The sequence below is a fragment of the Solanum lycopersicum genome, chromosome 3, assembly GCF_036512215.1.
Source record: "Solanum lycopersicum chromosome 3, SLM_r2.1".
Lineage (NCBI taxonomy): Eukaryota > Viridiplantae > Streptophyta > Magnoliopsida > Solanales > Solanaceae > Solanum > Solanum lycopersicum.
In genome coordinates, this window is record NC_090802.1 from 30,304,680 (window position 1) to 30,331,752 (window position 27,073).

Consider the following 27,073-nt stretch of genomic DNA (forward strand, 5'->3'; position numbering starts at 1 on the left):
GGGAATGAGTCTGGGCAGCAGAAAGGTGGTTCAAGTCGACCACAATTTCAGAAATCAAAGGGGCATGCACCATCATCTGCTAGTGAACCTGCGCCCAAAAACTGAGATGAGTATAGTGGCCAGAATTCAGAACACTTTAAAGCAAGACCAGCTTAGTCTTAAGGTAGTCTGGCATAAGGAGGAAGTAGGGCTCCTACATGTACTAAGTGTGGTAGGAACTACCCAAAAGAATGTCGTAATGGCCAGATAGGTTGTTTCAAGTGTGGTCAAGAGGGTCACTTCATGAGAAAGCACCCTAAGAATAAGCAAGGTGGTGGAAATCTGGGCAATAAAGCTCAGTCTTCATCAGCTGCTCCACCAGGTAGGGATGTACCTAGGGGAGCTACATGTGGTACTGGTGATGGAACAAATCGCTTGTATGCTCTCAATAATTGCCAAGAACCAGAGAACTCTCCAGATGTTGTCACAGGTATGATAAAATTCTTTACTTTTGATGTTTATGCTTTGTTAGACCAGGAGAAAGTTTATTTTTTTGTAACCCCTTATGTTGCTAATCAGTTTGTAATTCTTCCTGAAAAACTCTGTGAACCCTTCTGTGTTTGTACACGTGTTGGGGAATCTATTCTAGCAGAAAGATTCTATCGTGATTGTCCTATTTATATCAATCACCAAAGTACCATGACTGATTTAATAGATTTAGACATGGTAGATTTTGATGTAATTCTAGGCATGGAATAGATCCATGCCTGTTATGCATTAATAGATTGCACAAATCGAGTTGTCAAGTTTCATATTCCTAATGAACGAATCATAGAGTGGACTTGTAGTTCAGCAGTGCCAAGGGTCATTTCATTTCATACCTTAAGGAGAGGAAGTTAGTTTTTAAGGGGTGTATATATTACTTAGTCTGAGTTAATGACTCAAGTATTGATGTACCTTCCCTTCAGTTAATTCCTATAGTCAATGAGTTTCCATAAGTGTTTCCTGATGATCTACTCGGAGTCCCTGCCGAAAGGGAGATAGACTTTGGCATAGATATCATCCCATATAGTTGTCGTATTTCTACTCCTCCATACAGAATAGCACCAACAGAGTTACAATATCTAAAAGAACAATTAAAAGATTTGTTAGACAAAGGCTTCATTTGACCAAGTGTTTCATCTTGGGCTGTTCCGGTTGTTTGTTAGGAAGAAGGATGGGTCCCTTAGGATGTGTATAGACTACTACCTTCAGTTGAATAAGGTGACCATCAAGAATAAATATCCTCTTCCAAGGATAGATGATATCTTCGATCAACTTTAGGTGATTCTTTCTTTTTCAAGGTTGACCTCAGATCAGGCTATAATCAGTTTAAAGTAAGGGAATGTGACATTCCAAAGACAACTTTTAGAACAAGGTATGGGCATTATGAATTCTTGGTTATATCCTTTGGTTTGAAAAATTCACCCGCAGCGCTCATGGATCTTATGAACAGAGTCTTCAAACTTTATTTAGATATGTTTGTCATCGTCTTCGTTGATGACATACTGGTTTATTCAAGGAAGAAAGAAGATTATGCTAGTCACGTAAGTATTGTTCTTCAGACCTTGAAGGATAAGGAGCTTCATGCCAAGTTATACAAGTGTGAGTTTTGGCTTAAGTCAGTGGTATTCTTGGGCCATATAGTTTCTGGTAATGGGATTATAGTTAACACTCAGAAGATTAAAGTAGTTCAAAGTTGTCCTAGACCCACGTCCCCAACAGATATAAGGAGCTTCTTGGGCTTGGCTGGCTATTATAGGATCTTCATTGAAGGATTCTCATTTATCTCATCTCCTATGACCAAGGTAACTCAGAAGACAGACAAATTTCAATTGTCTGAAGCTTGTGAGAAAAACTTTCAGGAATTGAAAAAGAGATTGACTACCTCTCTGGGGTTTTTTTACCTTAACAGAGGGTACTCAAGGTTTTGTGGTGTATTGTGATACATCAAGAGTTGTCTTGGGATTTGTGTTGATTCAGAATGACAAGGTTATAGCTTATGCTTCCAGACACTTGAAGATTCATGAGAAAAATTATCCAACTCATGAATTAGAATTGGTTGTAGTAGTGTTTGCGTTGAAGATATGTCGTCACTACTTGTATGGTTTTCATGTTGATATGTTCACTGATCACAATAGCCTCCAATATGTGTTCACTTAGAAAGAACTCAACCTCAGACAGAGAAGGTGGTTAGAATTACGGAGGGATTATGATATGAGTATTTTTACCACCCAGGTAAGTATGACGTGGTTGTTGATGCCTTAAGCAGGTTATCCATAGGAAGTACTTACTATGTTGAAGAACAGAAGAGGGAGTTAGCTAAGGATGTGCACAGACTCGCACGTTTGGAAGTCCGACTTATGGATTCTACAGAAGGAGGCATAGTGGTGACCAATTTAGCTAAGTCATCATTAATGTCAAAAGTGAAATAGAAGTAAGACCAAGATCCTATTTTGCTTTAATTGAAGGCAATTGTCCATAAGCAAAGAGTATTGTCTTTTGAACAATGGGGAGATGGTGAGCTGAACTACCAAGGCAGATTATGTGTACCTAAGGTGGATGGACTCCAAGAGAGGATCTTGGAGAAGGCTCATAGCTCTAGATATTCCATTCATCTGGGTCCCACCAAGATGTACAGTGATTTTACAGAGGTATATTGGTGGGAAGGTAAGAAGATACTGTTGCTTTTGTTGCCAAGTGCTCGAATTGTCAGCAAGTGAAAGTAGAGCACCTAAGTCCTGGAGATTTAGCTAAGAATATAGAACTTTTGAGATGGAAGTGGGAGATGATTATATGGACTTCATCAAAGGTTTTCCAAGATCTCGAAGGCAACATGATTCTATTTGGGTTATTGTCTATAGAATGACAAACTCAACCCATTTCTTACCGGTAAAGACTACCAATTTGGTCGAGGATTATGCTAAGTTGTACCTTCAAGAAGTGGCAAGACTTATGGAGTCCTGGTCTCCATTATTTCAGACAGAGGAGCACAATTTACTGCTAAGTTCTGGAAATCTTTCTAGAAAGGTTTGGGTTCAAAGGTGAATTTGAAAAATGTTTTTCATCCTCAGACGAATGGACAAGCAGAGCGTACTATCCAGACCTTGGAGGATATGTTGAGAACTTGTGTGATCGACTTCAAGGGAAATTGGGATGATCATTTACCTCTTATTGAGTTCGCTTACAACAACAGTTACTATTCGAGCATCCAAATGGCTCCATATGAAGCTCTTTATGGGAGAAGATGTAGATCTCCTATTGGGTGGTTTGAAGTTGGCGAAGTAAGGTTGATAGGACCAGATCTAGTTCACCAAGCTATGGAGAAGGTTAAAGTGATTCAACAAAGGTTGAAGATGGCACAAAGTCGCCAAAAGTCCTACAGAGATGTTAGGACAAGGCCATTAGAGTTTGAGGTAGATGATTGGGTGTATCTTAAGGTTTCACCCATAAAAGGAGTTATGAGGTTTGGTAAGAAAGGGAAACTTAGTCCCCGGTATATTGGACCTTATAGAATCTCCAAGAGAATGGGTAATGTGGCTTATGAGTTGGAGATACCCCAAGAGTTAGCGGAAGTTCATGCAGTATTTCAGATTTCTATGTTGAGAAAGTGCTTGGGTGATCCTTCACTGATAGTACCAACAGATAATGTGGGGATTAAGGATAACTTATCCTATGAAGAAGTTCCAGTTGAGATTTTGAATCGTCAAGTTCGCAAGTTAAGGACGAAGGAAGTTGCTTCAGTCAAGGTCCTTTGGAGGAACCAATTCGTTGAAGAAATGACTTGGGAAGCTGAGAAGGATATGAAGAAGAGATATCCACATCTCTTTGAATCCGGAGAGAATGCAGATCAAGGTACTAAATTCTCTTCCTAGCACTTTATAAGGCTATGTATATGCATGTTATTACTTTCTTTTGTTTGTTGAGTATTGAAATGATGTTACTACCTTTACCTTAGTGAAAAAATTTCTTATTCGATGATGAATTTTCCCAAGGGGGAGATATTGTAACATCTCGTAACTTGAGTTAACTAAGAATAAGCTAAGAAATCAAGAATAATCATTTTTGGAAATAAGTAGGGAAATCTGGAAAATTTCCAGCTTTCAAAAGTGAGTTTTGGTCATTTTCAAACGGTCATAACTTCCAGCTCAAGAGGATTTTTTATGAGTTGTTTATATGGTTGGAAATCCCTTGGTAAGATCTTTCCAACGCTGCCAAGTTTGCGAAAATCTGAGGTCGTATGAGGGAGATATACCTTACGAAAGTTGAGCTGTTGAACTGAGGAAAATCTAATCCGGACTTTTGTAAGGGACAAAGTTGTTTTTACACCTTAGTATTTCCTATGTCGTTTTAAGGTTATATTAGGGGTAAAAACCAAGTCCCAAATCATTTAGAAAAGACAAAGAACGCCTAGGGCTTAGGAGAAAAGAGAAAAGAAGAGGAAGATCAAGAATTGTCCAAGATCGTTGTGTGGATTTTGTCGGGGGTGATCCCTATATTTTTGTACTAGGTATAGATTTTAGTGTATTATTTTTCTTCATATAGTAGCTTGCTTACTATATTTCATAATTGTTTTAAACTAGATTGTTAGTCTAACATATTTTTCTTTTCTTTTTTTTGAGAGTTGATCATTATAACATGATATGATGATATAAGGAATAATATTTGAAGAGTGTGGAATGTGATTTATTTCAAGACAAAAGATAAATTAATTTATAATTTTTCATTCTTCACATATAAAACTAAGATGACACTAATTAAATTCTCTTTTGTATGTTAAATCTCTTATTTAACTTCTTAATCACCTTAATTGAAGTTTTTTTTTTACCGAACGTGTTCGACAAGTAGACTAACTAATGTGGATTACGAAGTCATCCATGAGACAATCAAAGAACAAATTGAGATGATCGATGAGAAAATCTTGTGGGAGAAAACTAGGGATTCGCGTATAAGTAGGAGTTGAGAATTTATCTCGATAGTAATCATAAATTTTCACAATATATTATTACATTAGATGTTTGTATGACAATTACATGACTCCTCTTACTTGGTGAAGTTATTTCAAAATTAGACGATCAATCATTCTCTCTATTGTCACCATAGAAGTGTGCCATGAGTTTAGAAAACATAATTATGCAAGTTTTTCATAGAGATGTCATGAGTAAGTATCACTGTTTCGAAAGCTACATTAAACATTCATCATTTTCTGAAAAAAAAATTGTGCTCTTATGAATAAGTTGTCTCAAAGACTATATCAATTATGCACTTCACTTTGTTAAAAAATATGTTGTGTGTTTGCGTTTTTATGATTATAGTTTTATTAGGTTTTATTTCATTTTTCTTTTATCTGAAATGCAAATTTACTTATTTTTTAATGTGGTTCATCTAACACCAATAAAAATATTATTTTTGTGGTATAATCAATATAACAAAATTAAAATTTATTCTCGCTGTAGAAGTCATAAAGATATTATTTTCAATTCATTTATCTTTTTGTATACCGCACGAAGCGTGATACTAAAAAAGTCAAAATTCATTAATCATACAATAGACAAATAAATACAAAATTAACAGAGAAATAATTGGAAAATGCTAGAACATTTAATTTATAAATATATATGAAGTTAAGAAGGTAGAAAGAAGGATTGTAATAGAAAAAATAAGGAGAGAAATAGTAAATGGTAGTTGGGGATGTTAGCTAAGTATGTATGTTAATACAAGAGGTGGGAAAAAGAATGTGAAAAGATGATGACTTTATATTTTATAAATTAATATTACATAAGTATTAAGAAATAAAAAGGTATAAAAATTTAAAGGGAAAATACATATTTTTCTAAGCCATAAAGAGGTTGTATTTCACTATTTTTTATTACTAACAAATAGAACAATACAAATAAAGATGTAAAAAAGAAATTAAAAACTATATTCACACCATAGTAATTGATCAAATAAAAAAGAAATATAGCTTTTTGTATTGAACGCATATATCAAGAAAAAAGATTCATATATATTTTATCCTAATTATATATTCTTATATTATTTTGCTTTTATCTATATATTATCAATAAAATTCTTAACTAATAAGTTGGTTTAATATTTAATTGTAATTTTAATTCTAGAAAAACTTATCAAATCTCATTTGTTTTCTCATTCTTATTCACTTAAAAATGACATAATGCTTCAGTGATTTGGTGATAAAATAAAAAACTTTTGGTGATAAAATGAAAAATTTACCTCAAATGCTACAGTTATTTGGTGACTGGATTCCACAATTACTTCCTTCCTTTACATTCAAGTGTTACTAGGGGTGTGCAAATGTCACGACCCAAATCCGAGCCGCGACTGGCACCCACACTTACCCTCCTATGTGAGCGAACCAACAAATCTAACCCTTAACATTTCAACGTATATCAACAGAAAGTAATGCGGAAGACTTAAATTCATTAATAAAACAATTCAAAACTATTATTATCATCCCCAAAATCTGGAAGTCATCATCACAAGAACATCTACAATCAAATGACTAAACTAAGAGTATTCTAAAAGCTAAAAATACATAAGAAGCTAGTCCATGCCGGAAGTTCAAGGCATCAAGACTTGAAGAAGAAGATCCAGTCCAAGCTAGAAGCATTAGCTCACCCTGAATTTCCGATGTAGTAAGACTGGCTTGAATTACTGTTGAGTTGAAGACGATGGCACGTTTGTTGTACTCCACAAATAAACAAGAAGAAAACATAAAAGTAGGGGTCAGTACAAAACACGGGTACTGAGTAGATATCATCGGCCAACTCAAAATAGGGAACAGTATATATCAATATTATCGTAAATCAACTATAAAACTCAACATGTAGTCACAACAAGTATTATAATCAGCAATAAGTACCATCAAGTTCATCCATGAGGGCTCAAGCCTCAACACCATACTCATTTGGGAAATATGTTCGTTAGATTGAGTATATTAACATCTTTCAAGATTCATTATCTTTAATTCTCTTGTGTCGGTACGTGACACTCCGATCCATCATATTCATTATTCCTCTTGTGTCGGTACGTGACACTCCGATCCCCTATATCTACGTGTCGGTTCGTGACACCCGATCCCCTAATTCTACGTGTCGGTTCGTGACACCCGATCCCCTAATTCTACGTGTCAGTTCGTGACACCCGATCCCCTAATTCTACGTGTCAGTTCGTGACACCCGATCCCCTACATCATTCTGTAAATCATCAGGCCTTCTCTATACCAAGGCATCATCAATCCCATTACTTTAATTCATCAAGCCTTCTTCTATACCAAGGCATCATCATTAATAATGTATATTAAAGTTTCCTTTCAAGATTTGGGATTCAATATTTTCATCATGCTTATCTTATCACAATCACATAATCATATTCACGCAAACATACAATAAAGCATATAGTAAGGTTTACAATACTACCAATACATATCATTCTCTATTAAGAGTTTACTATGAAAGCATGAAAACCATAACCTACCTCCACCGAAGAATTGAAATCAAGCAAGTTAATCCTCAAAGCTTGGTGTTTTCCTCTTCTTCTCGATCGTTTCTCTCTCTCCCTTCTTGTTCTTTCTATTTTCTTATTCAAACCCTCTTTCTTTTACCCTAATTAGTATATAATTAAGAATAAAAGATGGAAATAATACCCCACTAATTAACTTAAGGTTAACTCTTTTAACCCCCAAGTAATTAGACTTATAATCCTTAACCCTCTAACTTTATAATTAAGGCAAGAATAGTCAAAAACGTTCCTTAAAACGTATCAAGAAATCCGACCCAGACTGGGATTGCGCAACCTGTGACGGGCCGTCGTGCCTGCGACGGTCCATCCTGCAGGTCGTCATAGAGTTCAGAGACCCAAATTTCCACCAAGGGTCTGTGACGGTCCGTCACACCTGTGACGGTCTGTCCTGCCATTCCGTCACAAAGTTCAGAGAGTCGATTTTTAGTACCCAATTTCAGATTTTCTAAGTGTTTTGAAACGAGACCCTGCGACGGTCCGTCGTGCCCATGACGGTCCGTCGTGGGGTCCGTCGCTTCTGCCAGTTTTTCCAGAAATATAGTCTGCTGCTCAAAACGACTAAACGGGTTGTTACATTAGATACCAATTTACCCATCGTTCGTCCCCGAACGATCAAAAGAAGGAAAACAAGGGCGAAAAGGAGTACCTGAATCTTTAAACAGATGTGGGTATCTTTCTCGCATATCCGCCTCCTTCTCCCAAGTGGCTTCTTCAACCGGTCGATTCTTCCATTGCACCTTGATGGATGCAATCTCTCTTGACCTCAACTTGCGAACTTCTCTATCTAAAATAGCAACAGGCTCCTCCTCATAAGACAAGTTCTCATCAAGCAAAACTGAATCCCAACGGATAATGTAGTTTCCATCCCCATGGTATCTTTTCAACATCGACACATGGAATACCGGATGTACTCCGGACAGCCCTGGAGGCAAGGCTAACTCATAAGCCACCTCCCCCACTCGCTTAAGTACTTCAAATGGTCCAATGTACCTTGGACTTAGTTTACCCCTTTTACCAAACCGCATCACCCCTTTCATGGGTGAAACTTTCAGCAAGACTTGTTCACCTTCCATGAACTCTAAGTCTCTAACCTTTCGATCTGCATATTCTTTTTGTCTACTTTGCGCCGCTAGAAGCTTTTCTTGAATAGACCTCACTTGTTCCATCGAATCCCTTAAGAGATCAGTACCCCAAGGTCTGACCTCGAACGCATCAAACCAACCAATGGGAGACCTACATCTCCTACCATACAATGCTTCAAATGGGGCCATATCAATGCTTGAGTGATAGCTATTATTGTATGAAAACTCCGCTAAGGGTAAGAAGCTATCCCAATGACCACCAAACTCTATCACACACGCACGAAGCATATCCTCCAACACTTGAATCGTTCGCTCAGACTGACCATCGGTCTGGGGATGGAACGCAGTACTAAGGTCCAACCTAGTACCCAATTCTGCATGCAATGTTTTCCAAAACTTAGAAGTAAACTGCGTACCTCTATCTGATATGATGGATAGTGGAACCCCATGCAATCGCACCACTTCCGAGATGTAAAGTTTGGCTAACTTTTCTGCATTGTAAGTCACCTTGACCGGAATGAAATGAGCAGATTTAGTTAACCTATCAACAATCACCCAAATGGAGTCATACTTACCCATTGTCTTCGGAAGACCAACCACAAAATCCATTGCAATTCTTTCCCACTTCCATTCTGGAATGGGCATTCTCTGAAGTGTTCTTCCGGGCCTTTGGTGTTCATACTTTACTTGTTGACAGTTTGGACATTTGGCAATAAAATCCACAATGTCACGCTTCATTCTACTCCACCAAAAGTGTTGCTTTAGGTCACGATACACCTTGGTTGCGCCCGGATGTATAGAATACCTTGAACTATGAGCCTCTGTCAGAATAGTATTGATCAAATCATCGACGCGGGGTACACATACCCTTCCCTTGATTCTCACAACACCTTCCTCATCGATTTGTGCTTCCTTAGCCTCTCCTCGCAATACTTTATCTTGAATTCTGCGCAGTTTCTCATCATCAGACTGTCTTCCCTTAATCTTGTCAAAAAAGGAAGATCTTGCCTCCACAAAAGCCAACAATCCTCCCCTCTCATTTACTTCTAATCTCATCAAGTCATTAGCTAGAGTCTGAACCTCTCTAGCCAATGGGCGTCTAGAAGCTTGCAAGTGAGCTAGACTTCCCATGCTTCCCACCTTCCTACTTAAAGCATCCGCTATAACATTCGCCTTCCCCGGATGATACAAGATAGTGATATCGTAGTCCTTTAGTAACTCCATCCATCTCCTCTGTCTTAAGTTCTAATCTTTCTGAGTAAAGACATACTGAAGGCTACGATGATCCGTGTAGACCTCACACTTAACCCCATATAAATAGTGTCTCCATTGCTTTAATGCAAACACTACCGCAGCCAATTCCAAATCATGAGTGGGATAGTTACGTTCATGCACTTTTAATTGTCTTGAAGCATAAGCAATCACACTCTTCTCTTGCATTAGTACTGCACCCAAACCAGAATAGGATGCATCACAATAAACAATGAAGTTCTTACCCTCTACTGGCAAGGTAAGGATAGGTGCGGTAGTCAACAAAGTCTTGAGCTTCTGAAAGCTTTCCTCACATTCATCCGACCATACAAATGGGACATTCTGCTTAGTCAAGTTCGTCAATTGGGAAGCAATAGAAGAGAATCCCTTGACAAATCGGCGGTAGTAGCTAGCTAACCCAACAAAGCTCCTTATTTCTGACACATTAGTGGGTCTTACCCAATTCTTCACTGTCTCAGTCTTAGAAGGATCCACCATCACTCCCTCCTTAGAAACCACGTGCCCCAAGAAGGACACTGCATCTAGCCAAAACTCACACTTAGAGAACTTGGCATAAAGCTTTTTCTTCCTCAACATTTCCAATACCATTCTCAAATGCTCTTCATGTTCCTTCTTGCTCTTTGAGTATACCAATATATCGTCAATAAATACGATCACGAAGAGGTCCAAATATGGCTTAAAAATCCCGTTCATCAAGCTCATGAACGCAGCAGGGGCATTCGTAAGACCAAAGGACATCACTACAAATTCGTAATGCCCATACCTCGTTCGAAAAGCAGTCTTTGGCACATCCGTTGCCCGTATTTTCAATTGATGATAACCGGATCTCAAGTCAATCTTAGAGAAGACACAAGCACCTTGTAACTGATCGAACAAATCATCAATGCGGGGAAGAGGATACTTGTTCTTTATGGTTACCTTGTTTAGTTGTCTGTATTCTATACACATTCGAAAACTCCCATCCTTCTTCTTTACAAACAAAACCGGAGCACCCCAAGGAGATGCACTTGGTCTAATGAAGCCTTTGTTCAATAACTCTTGAAGTTGTGCTTTTAACTCTCTTAACTCCGCGGGAGCCATTCTATAAGGGGGTATAGAAATGGGGCGAGTACCGGGTTCAAGATCAATACAGAAGTCAATATCCCTATCCGGTGGCATACCAGGAAGATCTGCAGGGAACACATCCAGAAACTCACGAACTACTGAAACCGACTCAATCGAAGGTACTTGGGTAGTGTCGTCCTTGAGATGTGCCAAGAAAGCTAAACACCCTTTACTAATCATTTTCCTAGCACAAAGAAAGGAGACGATGCGGACCTGATTGGGAGTGTAGTCACCCTCCCACACTAACGGGTCTGTCCCAGGCTTGGCTAACGTCACCGTTTTAGCATTACAATCCAAGATTGCAAATTGCGGAGAAAGCCAAGTCATACCAGAATCACGTCAAAATCATCCATTTCTAAGATAACCAAATCTACATAGGTGTTGCTCCCCACAAAGTTCACCAAACAAGACCTATACACCTTTTCAACTACCACAGACTCACCCACCGGAGTAGAGACACGAATAGGCATATCAAGTAATTCACAATGTAAATTTAGACCATTAGCAAATGAGGAAGATACATAAGAAAACGTGGATCCAGGATCAAACAATACAGAAGCCATGCAATCACAAACCAGAAGATTACCTGTGATGACAGCATCAGATGCCTCCGCTTCAGATCGCCCAGGGAAAGCGTAACAATGGGCCCTATCGTTCATCTATCCGTTGCCCCTACCATGTTGTGATGTAGTGGCCCCAGTTTGCCCATTACCTCTGCCGTTTTGGTGACCACTATTACCTCGACCACCACGCCCTCCAGAAAAACGGCCTCTATCATGACCACCTCTACCTCTAGTTATTGGGGGTCTGTAACTTGGTCTGGGACAATTTCTCCTAATATGTCCAATCTCCCCACATCCATAACATTCTTTGGAGTCGATCATATGCCCCTCGGAGAAGTGTTGACCGGTCTGAGGTGGTCCCCCAACTACAGTCTGTAGTGAAGACTGAATTGGTCGGACTGAGTAACTTCCCGAACCCTGTCCTCTAGTGTAAGAACCATTAAACTCACCTCCCTTTCGAAGCCCTTTTGATGTCGATGTTGTGGTGAAGTCGTCTGGCTTCACTCCTTCCACTTCTATCACAAAGTCTACCACCTCTTGGAAGGATTTTGCCGTTGCCGCTATCTGTAAGGCCGAAATCTGCAATTCTGACCTCAACCCCTTCACAAACCGGCGAATCCGCTCTTGAGGACTGAAACAGAGTTGAGTGGCATATCTTGATAGTGCACGAAACTTAGCCTCATAAGCATTAACCGACATCCAACCTTGCTCTAGGCTCAAGAACTCATCCCTTTTCCGATCCCTCAAAGTCCGGGGGATATACTTCTCCATAAACAAACTAGAGAATGAGGCCCAAGTCATAGGTGGTGCCTCTATTGGTTGACACTCGACATGTGACCGCCACCACATTTTGGCGTTCCCTTGAAACTGATAAGTCACAAACTCCACACCAAACCGTTCTACTATACCCATCTTGTGTAGTAACTCGTGACAGTCAACCAGAAAATCATAGGCATCCTCCGATTCAGCACCCTTGAAGACCGGAGGTTTCAATTTCAAGAACTTACTGAAAAGTTCATGCTGATCATTTGTCATTATAGGCCCAGTAGTCAGACGTGGAAACGTGCCTATTTCCAATGGAACATCCATGCGGGGAGCCATAGTAGCCGCATGTTGTACTTCTGAAACCGAAGGTGTTGGCGCAGAAAACACTGGAGGTGCCTGACCTTGATCAGATAACCCGCTAAGATAAGCCAGAACCTGATTGATCATCTCTGGGGTAGGTTGGGGTGGCGTTTCCTCATTTTGCACTTGTTCAGTTTCCCCATCCTCCCCTTCTCTTATTACTTCCTCAGTCGGTGGGGGAGTCACTGCCCTAGTATCAGATGGGCTAGCTGTTCGTCCTCTCCCTCTAGAGGACGTCCTCCCACGACCTCTACCACGGCCCCTCGCCGCTGTTCTTCCTCGAGCCACAGCCCCAGTGGCTGGCTCCGTTGTTTCTTGTCTGGCCGGTGTTGGTGTTGACGTAGTCGTTGCTCTAGTTCTAACCATCTGCGAAAGAGAGTGAAGATGGTCAGATACCAATTCGTATCACCCAGATACCAATTGGACTCAAGTAGTAGCACGAAAGAAAGAATGAAAGAGTGAAATTTTTCCTAAAGTCTTATAGCCTCTCAAGGAAAAGTAAAGGCGTCCCTCTACCGTTCCTTAAGACTCTACTAGACCTGTTCTTGTGTGATGAGACCAACGAACCTAATGCTCTGATACCAAATTTGTCACGACCCAAATCCGAGCCGCGACTGGCACCCACACTTACCCTCCTATGTGAGCGAACCAACCAATCTAACCCTTAACATTTCAACGTATATCAACAGAAAGTAATGCGGAAGACTTAAATTCATTAATAAAACAATTCAAAACTATTATAATCATCCCCAAAATCTGGAAGTCATCATCACAAGAACATCTACAATCAAATGACTAAACTAAGAGTATTCTAAAAGCTAAAAATACATAAGAAGCTAGTCCATGCCGGAAGTTCAAGGCATCAAGACTTGAAGAAGAAGATCCAGTCCAAGCTAGAAGCATTAGCTCACCCTGAATTTCCGATGTAGTAAGACTGGCTTGAATTACTGTTGAGTTGAAGACGATGGCACGTTTGCTGTACTCCACAAATAAACAAGAAGAAAACATAAAAGTAGGGGTCAGTACAAAACACGGGTACTGAGTAGATATCATCGGCCAACTCAAAATAGGGAACAGTATATATCAATATTATCGTAAATCAACTATAAAACTCAACATGTAGCCACAACAAGTATTATAATCAGCAATAAGTACCATCAAGTTCATCCATGAGGGCTCAAGCCTCAACACCATACTCATTTGGGAAATATGTTCGTTAGATTGAGTATATTAACATCTTTCAAGATTCATTATCTTTAATTCTCTTGTGTCGGTACGTGACACTCCGATCCATCATATTCATTATTCCTCTTGTGTCGGTACGTGACACTCTGATCCCCTATATCTACGTGTCGGTTCGTGACACCCGATCCCCTAATTCTACGTGTCGGTTCGTGACACCCGATCCCCTAATTCTACGTGTCGGTTCGTGACACCCGATCCCCTAATTCTACGTGTCGGTTCGTGACACCCGATCCCCTAATTCTACGTGTCGGTTCGTGACACCCGATCCCCTACATCATTCTGTAAATCATCAGGCCTTCTCTATACCAAGGCATCATCAATCCCATTACTTTAATTCATCAAGCCTTCTTCTATACCAAGGCATCATCATTAATAATGTATATTAAAGTTTCCTTTCAAGATTTGGGATTCAATATTTTCATCATTCTTATCTTATCACAATCACATAATCATATTCACGCAAACATACAATTAAGCACATAGTAGGGTTTACAATACTACCAATACATATCATTCTCTATTAAGAGTTTACTATGAAAGCATGTAAACCATAACCTACCTCCACCGAAGAATTGAAATCAAGCAAGTTAATCCTCAAAGCTTGGTGTTTTCCTCTTCTTCTCGATCGTTTCTCTCTCTCCCTTCTTGTTCTTTCTATTTTCTTATTCAAACCCTCTTTCTTTTACCCTAATTAGTATATAATTAAGAATAAAAGATGGCAATAATACCCCACTAATTAACTTAAGGTTAACTCTTTTATTCCCCAAGTAATTAGACTTATAATCCTTAACCCTCTAACTTTATAATTAAGCAAGAATAGTCAAAAACGTCCCTTAAAACGTATCAAGAAATCCGACCAGACTGGGATTGCGCAACCTGTGACGGGCCGTCGTGCCTGCGACGGTCCGTCCTGCAGGTCGTCGTAGAGTTCAGAGACCCAAATTTCCACCAAGGGTCTGTGACGGTCCGTCCTGCCATTCCGTCACAAAGTTCAGAGAGTCGATTTTTAGTACCCAATTTCAGATTTTCTAAGTGTTTTGAAACGAGACCCTGCGACGGTCCGTCGTGCCCATGACGGTCCGTCGTGGGGTCCGTCGCTTCTGCCAGTTTTTCCAGAAATAAAGTCTGCTGCTCAAAACGACTAAACGGGTCGTTACAGCAAAAATCGAAACGACCAATAAATCGAACCAATAAAATATTCTTGGGTTATTGTTTTTGGGTTATTGGGTTTTTAATGGGTTTAGAAAAAATAATTATTGGGTTATTGGGTCAGTTTCGGTTTTTCCTATTGGGTTATTGGGTAAACCGATAACCCAATAAGACGATAGTTATTTACTACTTTACCCTTCCTCAATATTAAATATACATAATTTAATACATAAATAGATTCAATATTAGCTTTTCAGGCTATGTGATTTTTTTGTTCGGAAATTGGTGAAAACTTTGTTGATTATCTGGTGGATCAAACAACTGTTCAAGATTGTGTCATTAAAATATTTTATTTTAGCTTTAAATCTAGTTCGTAATTGTAGGCAATATCTTCTGCAAGTTTGTGAATGTTAGTAATTTGATCAACATTCAAAGTTTTCTATTATGTTTTGGCGGTAAGTTGGTAACATGTAATTATAACATACGTACTATTATATATTATTTGATCGATATTTTCTTATTGGGTTAACCGAAACCGAACCGATAACATCAAAAACCGATAAACCAATAAAAAAATTCTTATTGGTTTGTTGTTGGGTTAGCATATTTTAAAACCAAAAATCGTTAAATCGAACCGATTATATGTAAAATCGAACCGAACCGACCAATGCACACCCCTAAGTGTTACTAAAAATCATCACACAAAATTTAGTTGATTAACATAGATATAAATAGAAAAGAAAACCAACAAAAATTAAAGGCTAAAGTATTCATCACCCCCCTGAACTTGAAGCTTTTTATTTGGTGTACACTTAAACTATATTCTGTTTTAATTACCCCATCAAACTTGTTTATTCCACTATCGCGTACACCTGTTTGTCTAATGCTCCTAGTGTGATTACACACGCGCGTCAGCTGGCAAAAATAGTGATGATGTGGATTTTCACCTGGATAAATAATAGCCACCTAGATAAATTAAAATGGCAAAAAATAAATATCATATTCCAACTCCTTTTCCGGTCGTCGTCAATCTCCACCACCAACCACCGTATCTCCTCTTCTCATCTCTCTTTTCAATGCAAAATCAATTCTTCACTCTAACCTCCTCTCCGCTGCAAACCAACACGGTTTCTTCCAGCTCACATAACACTCCATCTCCTCTCACCTTGCTCAATCAACTGAATCGAAATCCTTATCCATTATCAATGATGAGAAACAAATCTACTACTCGAAGAACTAGCCCTTGGGCTTCGATCATGATTACGACGACGACGGTGATGTCGTCTGCGGCAGGTCAATATTAAAAAAATAGAGATTTTACATTTTTTTTACTGTTGTAGCTTTATGACGTGGCAAAAAATCACTCCCTCACGCACCTAGTAGAGTGTGATTTCAATTTCTACGCCAGGTGGACAGAAAAGGTGCACGCGTTGGATGAATAAACAAGTTCGGAGGGGTAATTCAAACAAAATAAAGTTTAAGTGTACACCGAATAAAAAGCTTCAAGTTCAAGGGGGTAATGAATACTTTCATGAAGAATTAAAAGACAATGATATCATTAAAAGCCAACAAATTCTTTTAACTAAGTAAAAAAGAAATGGGAGAAAATAGAAATAAGCATCTAGCATCTCTACATTTAAGTGTTATTTATAGATTGGTAAATGAGGGAGAGAAGTTGATGAGACAAGTTACTTTACTAGAGAATACAAATAGGTATAGATTATTTTGTAACTCATGAGATATAATTAGATGCAATAATATGATAAATTTATTAACTATTAAATAAGTTTAATTAATAAAAATAATAAAGCTAAAAACTCAAAAAAGCGGAAATAGATAAATAGTATCCTAAGTTATAGAAGGTAGCACATTACTTTGTCTTTGTCATGATCTGAAGGCTCTCTTGGAAATCACTGTTCCTCTCTTGCTTAATTGTGAAAGCATTTACTCTTTACTGAAAATAGCTTAAAGACTCTTTTGTAAATCTCAGTTTCCTTTCTTGTTTAAATGTGAAAACATTTTAATTTTTGAGAATACATAGTCCCCATACATTTTTTTGAAGAAATGAACTTCACTATTTACTCTTTACTCAGCTGAAAACTCAAGTCTTAAAACAAATATAAATAGTTTGTAAAAGACTTCTTCAAATATGGTTCATACAGAATTATGGGCATGAACGACTCAATTCAAGATTTTCAATAACCATGGATAGAATTCAATACTTGGAGCTCAAGAGCTTTATACTGCTCATATCAAGAATGCTCAACTCAGAGGGTTCATGCAGAATTATGAGCATGAACTACTTAACTCATTAATTCAAACATACTTCTCATCTCAAGACTGCTCGACTTATAAGGTTCATGTGGAGTTATGGGCATGAACAACTTAACTCAATGGATTCATGGGTAACATGTAGTATTCCCATGATTAGAAATATAATCTCAAAAGGATTATGAACTCTATACTCAAGACTTAGAACTTGAAGATACTACTCCTCTCAAAGATACTCAATTTATAGAGTTCATGCAGAATAATAAGCATGAACGTCTCGACTCAAGGTCTACATAATGATTTGGAACTCATGTATACAACTCTTCTCGTTCTCATACTTACATCCTCAAAACGTAGCTCGAATAAATAGTTGATCTGAAAGGATTCACAATTGAACTCAAAGACTTTCTTGAACTCTACTCCTAGCTCTCTCTTGAATGTGAATGATGAATTCAAGAGTTATGGTTCATGATATGAAGAGTCTTATGATGACAAAGTAGACTTATGAATACATTCTCCTCACTCTCATATTCACTTGCTCAAGTCTTGAAACAAGTTATTAGAATTTATAGAATACTCCACAAAAAGACTCAAAGGGAATTTTTCTAAATGTTCGAAAGAACTCTCAAGACTTGACTCTCAACTCTACCTTGAATTTGATTTATGAATTCAAGGATGTGATTGGTTATAGGAAAGATCTTGTGATGTTTAGAATTCTTTTTAGATAGTTAAACGTGAGAAAAGAACAAGAAATCATTGTCTAGAAGCAAGTCCACGATGCAAAGATGAATTTTAAATTTGGTCGCGAAATAAATTTTAAGGCAGAAGGGTCGATGACCTTTCCGCGATGTGGAGAAAAAATTTTCAATCCTAAGGAACAGCTCCGTGACCTGGTACCCAAATTTGCTCGACTTGTTCCTTCTTTGTTTTCTAACCCCAATTGCTTAAATTCAATTCTTTTTCTCAACTCCTCTTAAGATTAAGATACCCAGAACATGTACACTATATTCTAACTCAAAACAACTCTATTATTGACGCAATAATCTCTATAACTCCTCAATTTCCCAATTCAAGAACACATGTAAAGAACACCAAACTTTTAACTTTTTAGAACGAATTTAATGTTGAAATTAACATGATTGACGTGTGGGTGAACAAACCACACACTATGGAAGCTTACGTATCACTTGGGTATTGCACTCATGGCGAAAATCCTCTAGAAAACTCAAGATTTTTGAAGAACATCTTGATCTTTTCCTCCTTTCTCCTTTTTTCTCTTCTTGAGCTCTCAATTAAAACCCTAAGCATATGTTAGGATTATAAAACTGAATCTAATCAGATTAGACCCCTAAAACTTTACTAAAAACGAATTCAATCTGATTTGGTAAGGAAAAAATCAAACTACCCCTCACTATTTTCGAGTAACATTCCTTAACTAGACAACCTGACTTCAAACAAACATATCTCACTCATCCAACATCGAAACTTAGCAAACTCGGTGGCATTGGAAATATGATTCAAAGACTTTACATTAACAATCTTGTAGCCCATCTAACTCATCATGTACCATGAGTTATGATTGTTTAAAGTTCACCCAAAACTTAGAAGAGCTTCGGAGCTTGGAATGACTTCAACGAATTCTGTCTATCTCTTTTTGGAACACAAGGTGATACATTTAGTGACCTTAACACTTAGAAAAATATAAATTACTTGGTAAAAACTCACTAACTACGAAGAATGTTCGAGTCTTAGTTCGATAGTTTTTCTGGGGTGTTACAATCTATTTCTAGCTTTGAAATCTATATAAATATATATTGATGTATAATTTAATAATAAAGAAAAATATACTTAAAATATCAAAAAGTATTATCATTTTATAATTTATCATTAGAAGAAGGAAGAAGAGAAAAGAAAAATATTTTTTTAAGAGTAATAATTTAAAGAGGTTTGAGTTAAGGATAATTACTCATTAAAATTTGGATTGTGAAGAGTGTTTGGTGTAAATTTTCCTCCTTAAATAAAATAGTTATTTGTAATGAAAAAATATATTTACTTTTACAATAAAATAATTTATTTAAATTCTAAAATAAAGCCAAAAAGGAGAGAAACAAAGACAATTAGTAATGGAGGTCATAGAGAGGTGTCACATCATCTTCTTTATGTTTCTCCTTTATATATATATATATATATATATATACACATATTTGTGCGTTGCGCGGATATTTTAAAATATAATAATTTTAAATTTTAAAAAATAATTAATACGAATTATTATTCAGTAACAAAAGTGCATGCATAATCATATATAATGTTTTTAATTTTATATATACATCTAATGCTAACAAATTTTTATCCTAACTAACGGATAATGACTGTATGTTTTTGAAGACACTAACATTTTTCTAACAACTTCTCCTTCTTCTAGTAGAATGAAGACTAATAGCATATGTAACATGTGTTCAATTGATATTTGTGCTAATTAATTAAATTATAAATTCATAGATCAATCTAAATTGTTGTATTAAAAATATAGTTTCTACTTTTCGCTTAAATCTAAATATAATTTACAAAGAATGTTACAACCTCTTTAACATGCTCATTTTTCGTTTAATCTTGCAAAATAAAATAATTTTCATTTAACCTAATACAATTTCAGAAAATAAGAATGTATAAAATATTGAATTTGAGTGACTAATTAAATAAAAAATACTATAATAAAATTAATATATTCCACATAAAATAAATTATCAAGTTAATATTATACCACATAAAAATAAATTATTTTCGATGCAACAAAAAAATCAAAAGATGAAAACAATGGATCATCTTCCACTCCTTTGATTTACTATAAGTTTCTTCTTTATTTTATGAATTTTTAGATATCTTTAGTCTTTCTAAATATGTGTAAAATTTTATTCTTTAGGAAATATGTATAATTTAACAATGACAAATAATGTTTGACTTTAGTATTAAAAACTTTTAAATTAATTTTATATATATAATTAATATATTATTTTTAATATCAATTATATTAATTTAATACGTTATAAGTACCACCAACATGATATTATGAGTGTAACTTGAAAATATATATATGACAATTCATGTAAAATCGTCTTATTTAATATTTTGAAAACAATAATATCAATTATCATCGTAGATTTAAATACATGTCGAAAGAATTTATAAATGAAAATTTAGAAATGATAAGAATAAAAATGTTTAAAAAAAAGAAACTACTCAACTTTTCTCGTTCTCATTCTCAAGTACTCAAGTCTTAAAAAATAAGTTTTAAAAGTTTGTAAAAGACTTCTCGAAGTAACTCAATCGACTCTCTCAAACTCGATCCTTAATCTTTTCTTAAATTTAAATTATGAATTCAAGAGTTACGATTCATGATATGAATGATTTCGTGATGATTAAATATAACTTAGATCGCTAGGATTAAGAAAGGAATGAGAGTTCAACTTAAAGGAACAAGTACTGATCCAAGGACAAAAAGAAAAGTGGGTTGACACTCAACGCATCCCTGACACGTCGCGCTAGCATCCACTTACTGGGGCTGGTTTGTGGCGCAATGCAGGCATGCTGCCGCTACCCTCTTGGCCTATCTGGGGCCCGTCGCCCTAGCCCCTCCCCAAAACGTTTTGACAATTTTTTTCTTACAATTTTTTGCCCTAATTCACTTAGAATCGAATGATTTTTTCCAAACCCACTTATATTTGAATACCCAACATAAGTATACAAAAATCTACTAAAAACAACCTTCAAACTCATCACATTTATCTTAAGAGCTCATCATAACCTATTAGATAATGAAACTTCAAGAAAACTCATCAATAACTCAAATCATTCAACCTCAAGAACGAAATTACGGATAAAATTACATGACTGGTGTATGGGTGAACGAACCCAACACTATGAGAACTTATATACCTCTTAGTGATCAAATCCTTGGCGAAATTCCTCGACAAATATCAAGAATCTTAACGCTCTCCTCTTTTCTTCTCTCAAAATTCTAAGCGTATTTAAGGATTGTGAAAAGTGACCCAAATCAGTTTAGAACCCTAAAATATTACTAAAAATATTTAAAGCTGATAAGGTACCCTCATTAGTTTGGATAAATTTCCTTAATTGGACAGACTGACTTCAAACAGACATATGTCCCTCACCTGAACTTGAAATTTAACAAACTCGGTGGATTCAAGTATCTCTCATTTGATATCTTGTGGGCTAAGTTAACAAAATGAGACTACTAAGCTATCTGTTCTTGCAAACAATTTTTGATTAATAAAAATGTATATATAGTTGAACATGAGAATACATAATGATTTCCAGATGAACCATCAAAATAATTTAATAATTAGTACTTAGTGTCAATCTTATCGTTCTTTTTTCGTTAGCATATCATAAATAACTTTTAGAGACAATTATTTAGGGGCATTACCATAATTATGGCTAATTAATATTTTATGAGGCAATTAAACATTATTGGGTAAACACCACCTTTTTGGTGGCATCTCTCTGTGTCCATTATTTTGTTTTTAATTATGGCTCGGCAAAATCTCTCCGATCTGAAGCGTCTGATCTCCTTCTCTTTGTTCCTCTCGTTGTTGAGTATCAGTTAGGGAATAAAAAATTCTAGGGTTTGTATCTCACATTCCGGTCTATTTGATGGTCTTTTACTTCGATTGTATGTTTCAGTCAATTTTGAAGCTTTTATGAAATGTGGTATTGTGCTCTGTTTGGTTGAACATTTTGGTGGTTACAAATTCTCCTAATTTTTATGCTTCTCCCCCCCTGTTAAGTTCAATTTTTGTTGATTTATGTTTAGGTGTCATGTTTTCATTTGATTCAGTTCTGAAGAAGATTTAGGTGTTCTATTATGCTCTGTATATGTAACAATTTCACTACATTATAATCCTTGATTTTTCTTCTTTGTTTTATCTTCTGGGTATCATGCTCAATTCTAGCTATTTTTCATTGATTGTTATTTCCCATATGGCTTTTGTAGAAAATGATACATTCTGTGTTATAAGGTCTACTTCTTTGATAATTGATATAATTTTTTTTGCTTATGTTTGAGATTCCTTGATCGGATGTTCTAGTTTCATTCGTCTTGGTGTAATTTTCCCTTCTAACACACATATTTCTTTCTTAGATATTGGTTATTGTTGTGCTGTTGATAAGTTGGTTTATTGTTTTTGTTATGAATACAAAGGAATCTGGTTTGCCTAAGTCTTGTTTCATTGAATGGTGTGTGTATAATTTTGATAACTTCATTGTATCACTGCCTTGTATGTCTTACACACGCTATAGATTCATGAAGGTGTTTTGTTCATTTTTGTATGTCTAGAACAGTTCTAACTTACATTTTGGTTTAAATATTTTTGACATGTTGTTCTAGCTTCCCTGTTATCTTTACTTCATCTATATAAAACAAGTTAATCCATTTGTTTGACATAAATCCTATTGTCATTGCCAAAACTTTTGACGTTATTTTTCCCAAAATTTGTTATTAGTAGCCTACTTCTTACCAAGTTGAAATGCTTAGTCCTAGCTTCAAATATGTTTGGTTGTGACTTGTGATCAACAGATATAGTGACTATATTGGTTCATTATGTGATTAATTGTTTCCTTTTCCATGAATCAATAGATTCACAATGTTTGATTTCATTTAGAAATTCTGGTGGCCAAATTCATGCCTACACTTCCCCTGTTTCTAGTTATAATGCTTGGTTAACACAACGTGGCTTAAGTTTCAATGTTCCAAAAATTGCAACAGCTTTGATAGCTTCATAGTGGAAGGACTAGTTTTAATTAGACTTGGGGCGAAATGGTAGAGTTTCTGTTCAAGCTTTGATAGCTCATGTACAGTGTGGTGATATCATAACTGTCTTTTGGAAGTGTTGATTTTGCAAAAGGACATGTAGGGGGTGGTGGTAGATCAATCAATTCTAGACAATGTAGATGGATTTATGGACTTTTGTGCTATAATTTGCACTAGTAGATTTCTGAGCTATATAGTTTGCACTAGTGTACTTAGCCGCGCTTCGCGCGGTTATGAAAAAGATTAAAATAAAATTACATATTGATATCAATAATTACTTTAATAAAAAGAATTTTTTTTAATCACATAATTTTATAGAAGAGAAACTATAAAAAATATTTAGATTAAATATGAAATTTATTAAGAAATCAATATATGTGAACTTCGAAAAGTTAAATATTAAAAATAAATTTTATAGAGAAAAAGGGAAGGTAATAAGAATTGGGTGATATTAGAACTACTTAAATGTAAACTTGTGATCATTTTTTCTTTTTTATTTGAGATTTTCTTAGTATAATTTATATATATTTATGTAAACTTTACATCTAATCGTTCTTTTATGCTTATTTGTAATTTTATAAATTATATTCTTAGTATAATTTTTCGGCAATGTATAACTCGAATTATTATTAATAGTTAGTATTCATGACTATATAGTTAGCCAACACTATTATAAATCATTATCCACAATTACTATTACTTGTCCTCCTCATGACCCAATCATCACATGTTTTAATTATTTTTATTGTACAATATTAGATTAATTTAATATTTGTATTAATGACTTTTTAATAATTAAATTTTAAATAAAGAAAAGTTTAAAAATCTTAATTAGTTAAATTTCATACTTATTATTATTATTATTATTATTATTATTATTATTATTATTATTATTATTATTATCATCATCATCATCATCATCATCATCATTATACTTAGGTTTAGATATCCAATTATTTTTGGGACAAACAGGAACAAGAGGGATCCACTGAAGAAGATCCTTATCCTTCTCCTTCCCTTTTTTCGGAAGAAGGGTGGGATCCGGACAAAATCGATGAAACGGAAGAAATCCGAGTGAATGGAAAGGACAAAATAAATCAACCACTCAGCCATCTCTCCGAAAGACTATTTTTATTTTATTCCTCCGAATAGAACATGGCTATAGGGGTGGATACCCCCACTATCTGTAGAAAGATCTCAGGTGCGAATCCACCGATCGATCTATCTATCCGTATATAGTCAAAAATTTGTATCCATTTTTCCTGATATTATGCATGGATCAGGTATATCATGGCGAATTCTTCAGAAAAAATTGTGTCTTCCACAATGGAATCTGATAAGTGAGATCTCGAGGAAGTGTTTTCCAAGTCGATCCGATCCATTCGTTCGTAGAGCTATTTACTCGATCGCAGACATTTTTGGAACACCTCTAACAGAGGGGCAAATAGTCAATTTTGAAAGAACTTATTGTCAACCTCTTTCAGATATGAGAACTGAACATTGAAGAAATCTCAAGAGAAATAAAAGATTCGATGATCTAATCAAATAATGAATACGGTTAACCAACATGTTAACTAATCGATTACGATAAATTGGATCGGATTTTGCTATTTTTTTTCTGCAGTTCCCAGTCAATCCAATTGGGATGCCCTGGACCTGACATGTCACTTGGAAAGAGTAACATGAAGCTCAGGATTGGGGTGTAGTCAATACTCCCAAATAAAAAGGGAATTGATCTATGGTCGATTTCGTAACAAATCAAATAAAGAGGAATTTCTATTTGTACCTCGTAAAAAAAGCTTTTTATTTTGTGTAATGAATCATTTCTCTTCTTTTCGTGGAAAGAAATTATGTTTAAGTAAGCAAATATGTCATGGTTCCAGGAGTCTATGTATCGCGTATTACTATGAAATTCATAAATGAAGTAGTTAATGGTAGGGTTACCATTATCCTTTTTGTAGTGACGAATCTTGTATGTGTTCCTAAGAAAAGGAATTTGTCCATTTTTCGGGGTCTCAAAGGGGCGTGGAAACGCATAAGAAAAAACTCAAAAATAATCGAAAAAAGTCTTTTTTGATTGGATGGGAATGAATGAAAAAATATTTAATCGTCCCATATTGAATCTGGAATTTTGGTTCTTCCCAGAATTTGTACTACTTTATAATGTCTATAACTTATATTGGAACAAAATATAAAATTTAAAAATAACATAAGAGAGAACAAAAGAGAGAATTAACTACGAAAAAAAGATTCAAAAAAATGACACATACAGAATTCCTATTTCTTTTAATTTTATTTGGCCTAAACACAAAATATTAAAAAATATTTTTCACATTTTAAATAAATATTACATTTAACATAATAAATTCCTAAAAATAAAAAGTCACATTAATTAAGAGGTAATATGACTTTGAACTTTTGTAACATAATAAGAGTAATATTTGTACATTATTACACTAATAAAGTACATTAATTATAGAAAATGAAAAACAAACAAATTAGAGTTATTGAGACAAATATTTTATTATAAGTAAATAGATAGGTAGGAAAGCAACTAATTTTTTTAAAAATTATAAATTAATCATAGTTTTGAAATAACTTTAGAACTCCGGAAAAATAACAAACATGAAAATATAAAGACTTATTAATAAACAACTTGAAATATTCTAAGAAAAACAACAAAAATGAAAAATTTAAGAATTGTAATTTTACATATTAATAAATAATTTATTTTTGATAAAACCATGTGTATTTTAAAAATAATAAATTAACTTTACATTTTTATGATTTGTCATTTTTGTTAATAAAAATTGTTTCACCGGATTATGAAAGTATATGTTCACATATTTTTTTAAGTAGCATATCGATTTCTACTTCTATGTTTTAAAATATTATAAGTCACAAACACAATAAACTAATATCATCAATAAAAAAAGTGAGAAATGAATTTACCTAAACAAATAATTATTTTGAAGAGTGTTATCATTATATATAGTTAAATTATCTATAAATCATTTCATGAACATAAACAAATAATATTAATATATGATTCAACAAAGAAAAAGTTGTAATTATATTAGACATATCAAATTATTTTTCCTTGTAAACTCAAATTATGCAAGAATGTCTAACCATTTTCATTATAGATATATCTTCTATAATTGGCAAATCTGATTAAACAAGTGAAAAATTTATCTACCAAAATAAAAAAAAAAAGATAAAGAATAAGGAGAAAATTACTTTTAAACACATATAATCATTTTTGACAAAACATAAATAATTCAAAAAGAAATAATATAATAGAAACATTACTTCTTAAGGACCTAAAAGACAAAGAATAATCACTATATAGCTCAAAATCCATTAATCTCCATCTCTTAATGTTTTCATTTCATCCTATATATAAGAGTCAAAAAAAATAATAACAAATAAATTATTAGTCCTAAAATGAATCTCAAAGTTAACAAATTAAAATATTACATCTCATAAAGGATAAGAAAAAATTACATTAAATCATAAATTCTGCTACATAATCATTTTGGACAAATAATCAATACATATAACTCAAAATCCATTAATCTTCATTGCTTGATGTTATCATTTCATCCTATATACAAGAGTCAAGAAAAATAATAACAAATACATTATTAGTCATAAAATAAATCTCAAAGATAACAAAACAAAATAATTTATCTAGAAGAAATAAAAATATGATGACATATTAGCCTTACTTGCTAATTAAAAGTAATATATGAAATAATATTTAAAAAAAAAATGCACCTCAAAGCTTACAAATATTGTAACATTCCTTCCACTAATTCTCTACCCAAAGATGACTACAAATAACACACAATTTTAGTGTAATTTTATAG

At 34.9% G+C, this 27,073-nt stretch overlaps 1 protein-coding gene and 1 long non-coding RNA gene across 2 annotated transcripts; both read left to right on the forward strand.

Annotated features, from left to right (window-relative positions):
• Positions 1 to 282: 282 nt before the first annotated feature.
• LOC112941141 (uncharacterized) lies at positions 283 to 2,741 on the forward strand. The gene is made up of 4 exons (XM_069295818.1): positions 283 to 469; positions 1,495 to 1,936; positions 2,291 to 2,408; positions 2,490 to 2,741. The coding sequence occupies exons 1-4, from the start codon at positions 283 to 285 to the stop codon at positions 2,739 to 2,741; spliced, it is 999 nt and encodes a 332-aa protein (XP_069151919.1).
• Positions 2,742 to 24,056: 21,315 nt separating this feature from the next.
• On the forward strand, positions 24,057 to 25,138 carry LOC138347211 (uncharacterized). The gene is made up of 2 exons (XR_011219970.1): positions 24,057 to 24,402; positions 24,485 to 25,138. It is a non-coding gene; the product is annotated as an uncharacterized lncRNA (long non-coding RNA).
• Positions 25,139 to 27,073: the final 1,935 nt, after the last annotated feature.

Coding starts and splice junctions, on each gene's coding strand:
- LOC112941141 (XM_069295818.1), top strand. CDS start 283: ATGAGAAAGCACCCTAAGAATAAGCAAGGTGGTGGAAATCTGGGCAAT. Junction 1,937..2,290: donor TTTTTTTACCTTAACAGAGG/GTACTCAAGGTT, acceptor TGCCTTAAGCAG/GTTATCCATAGGAAGTACTT. Junction 2,409..2,489: donor CTACAGAAGGAGGCATAGTG/GTGACCAATTTA, acceptor CTTTAATTGAAG/GCAATTGTCCATAAGCAAAG.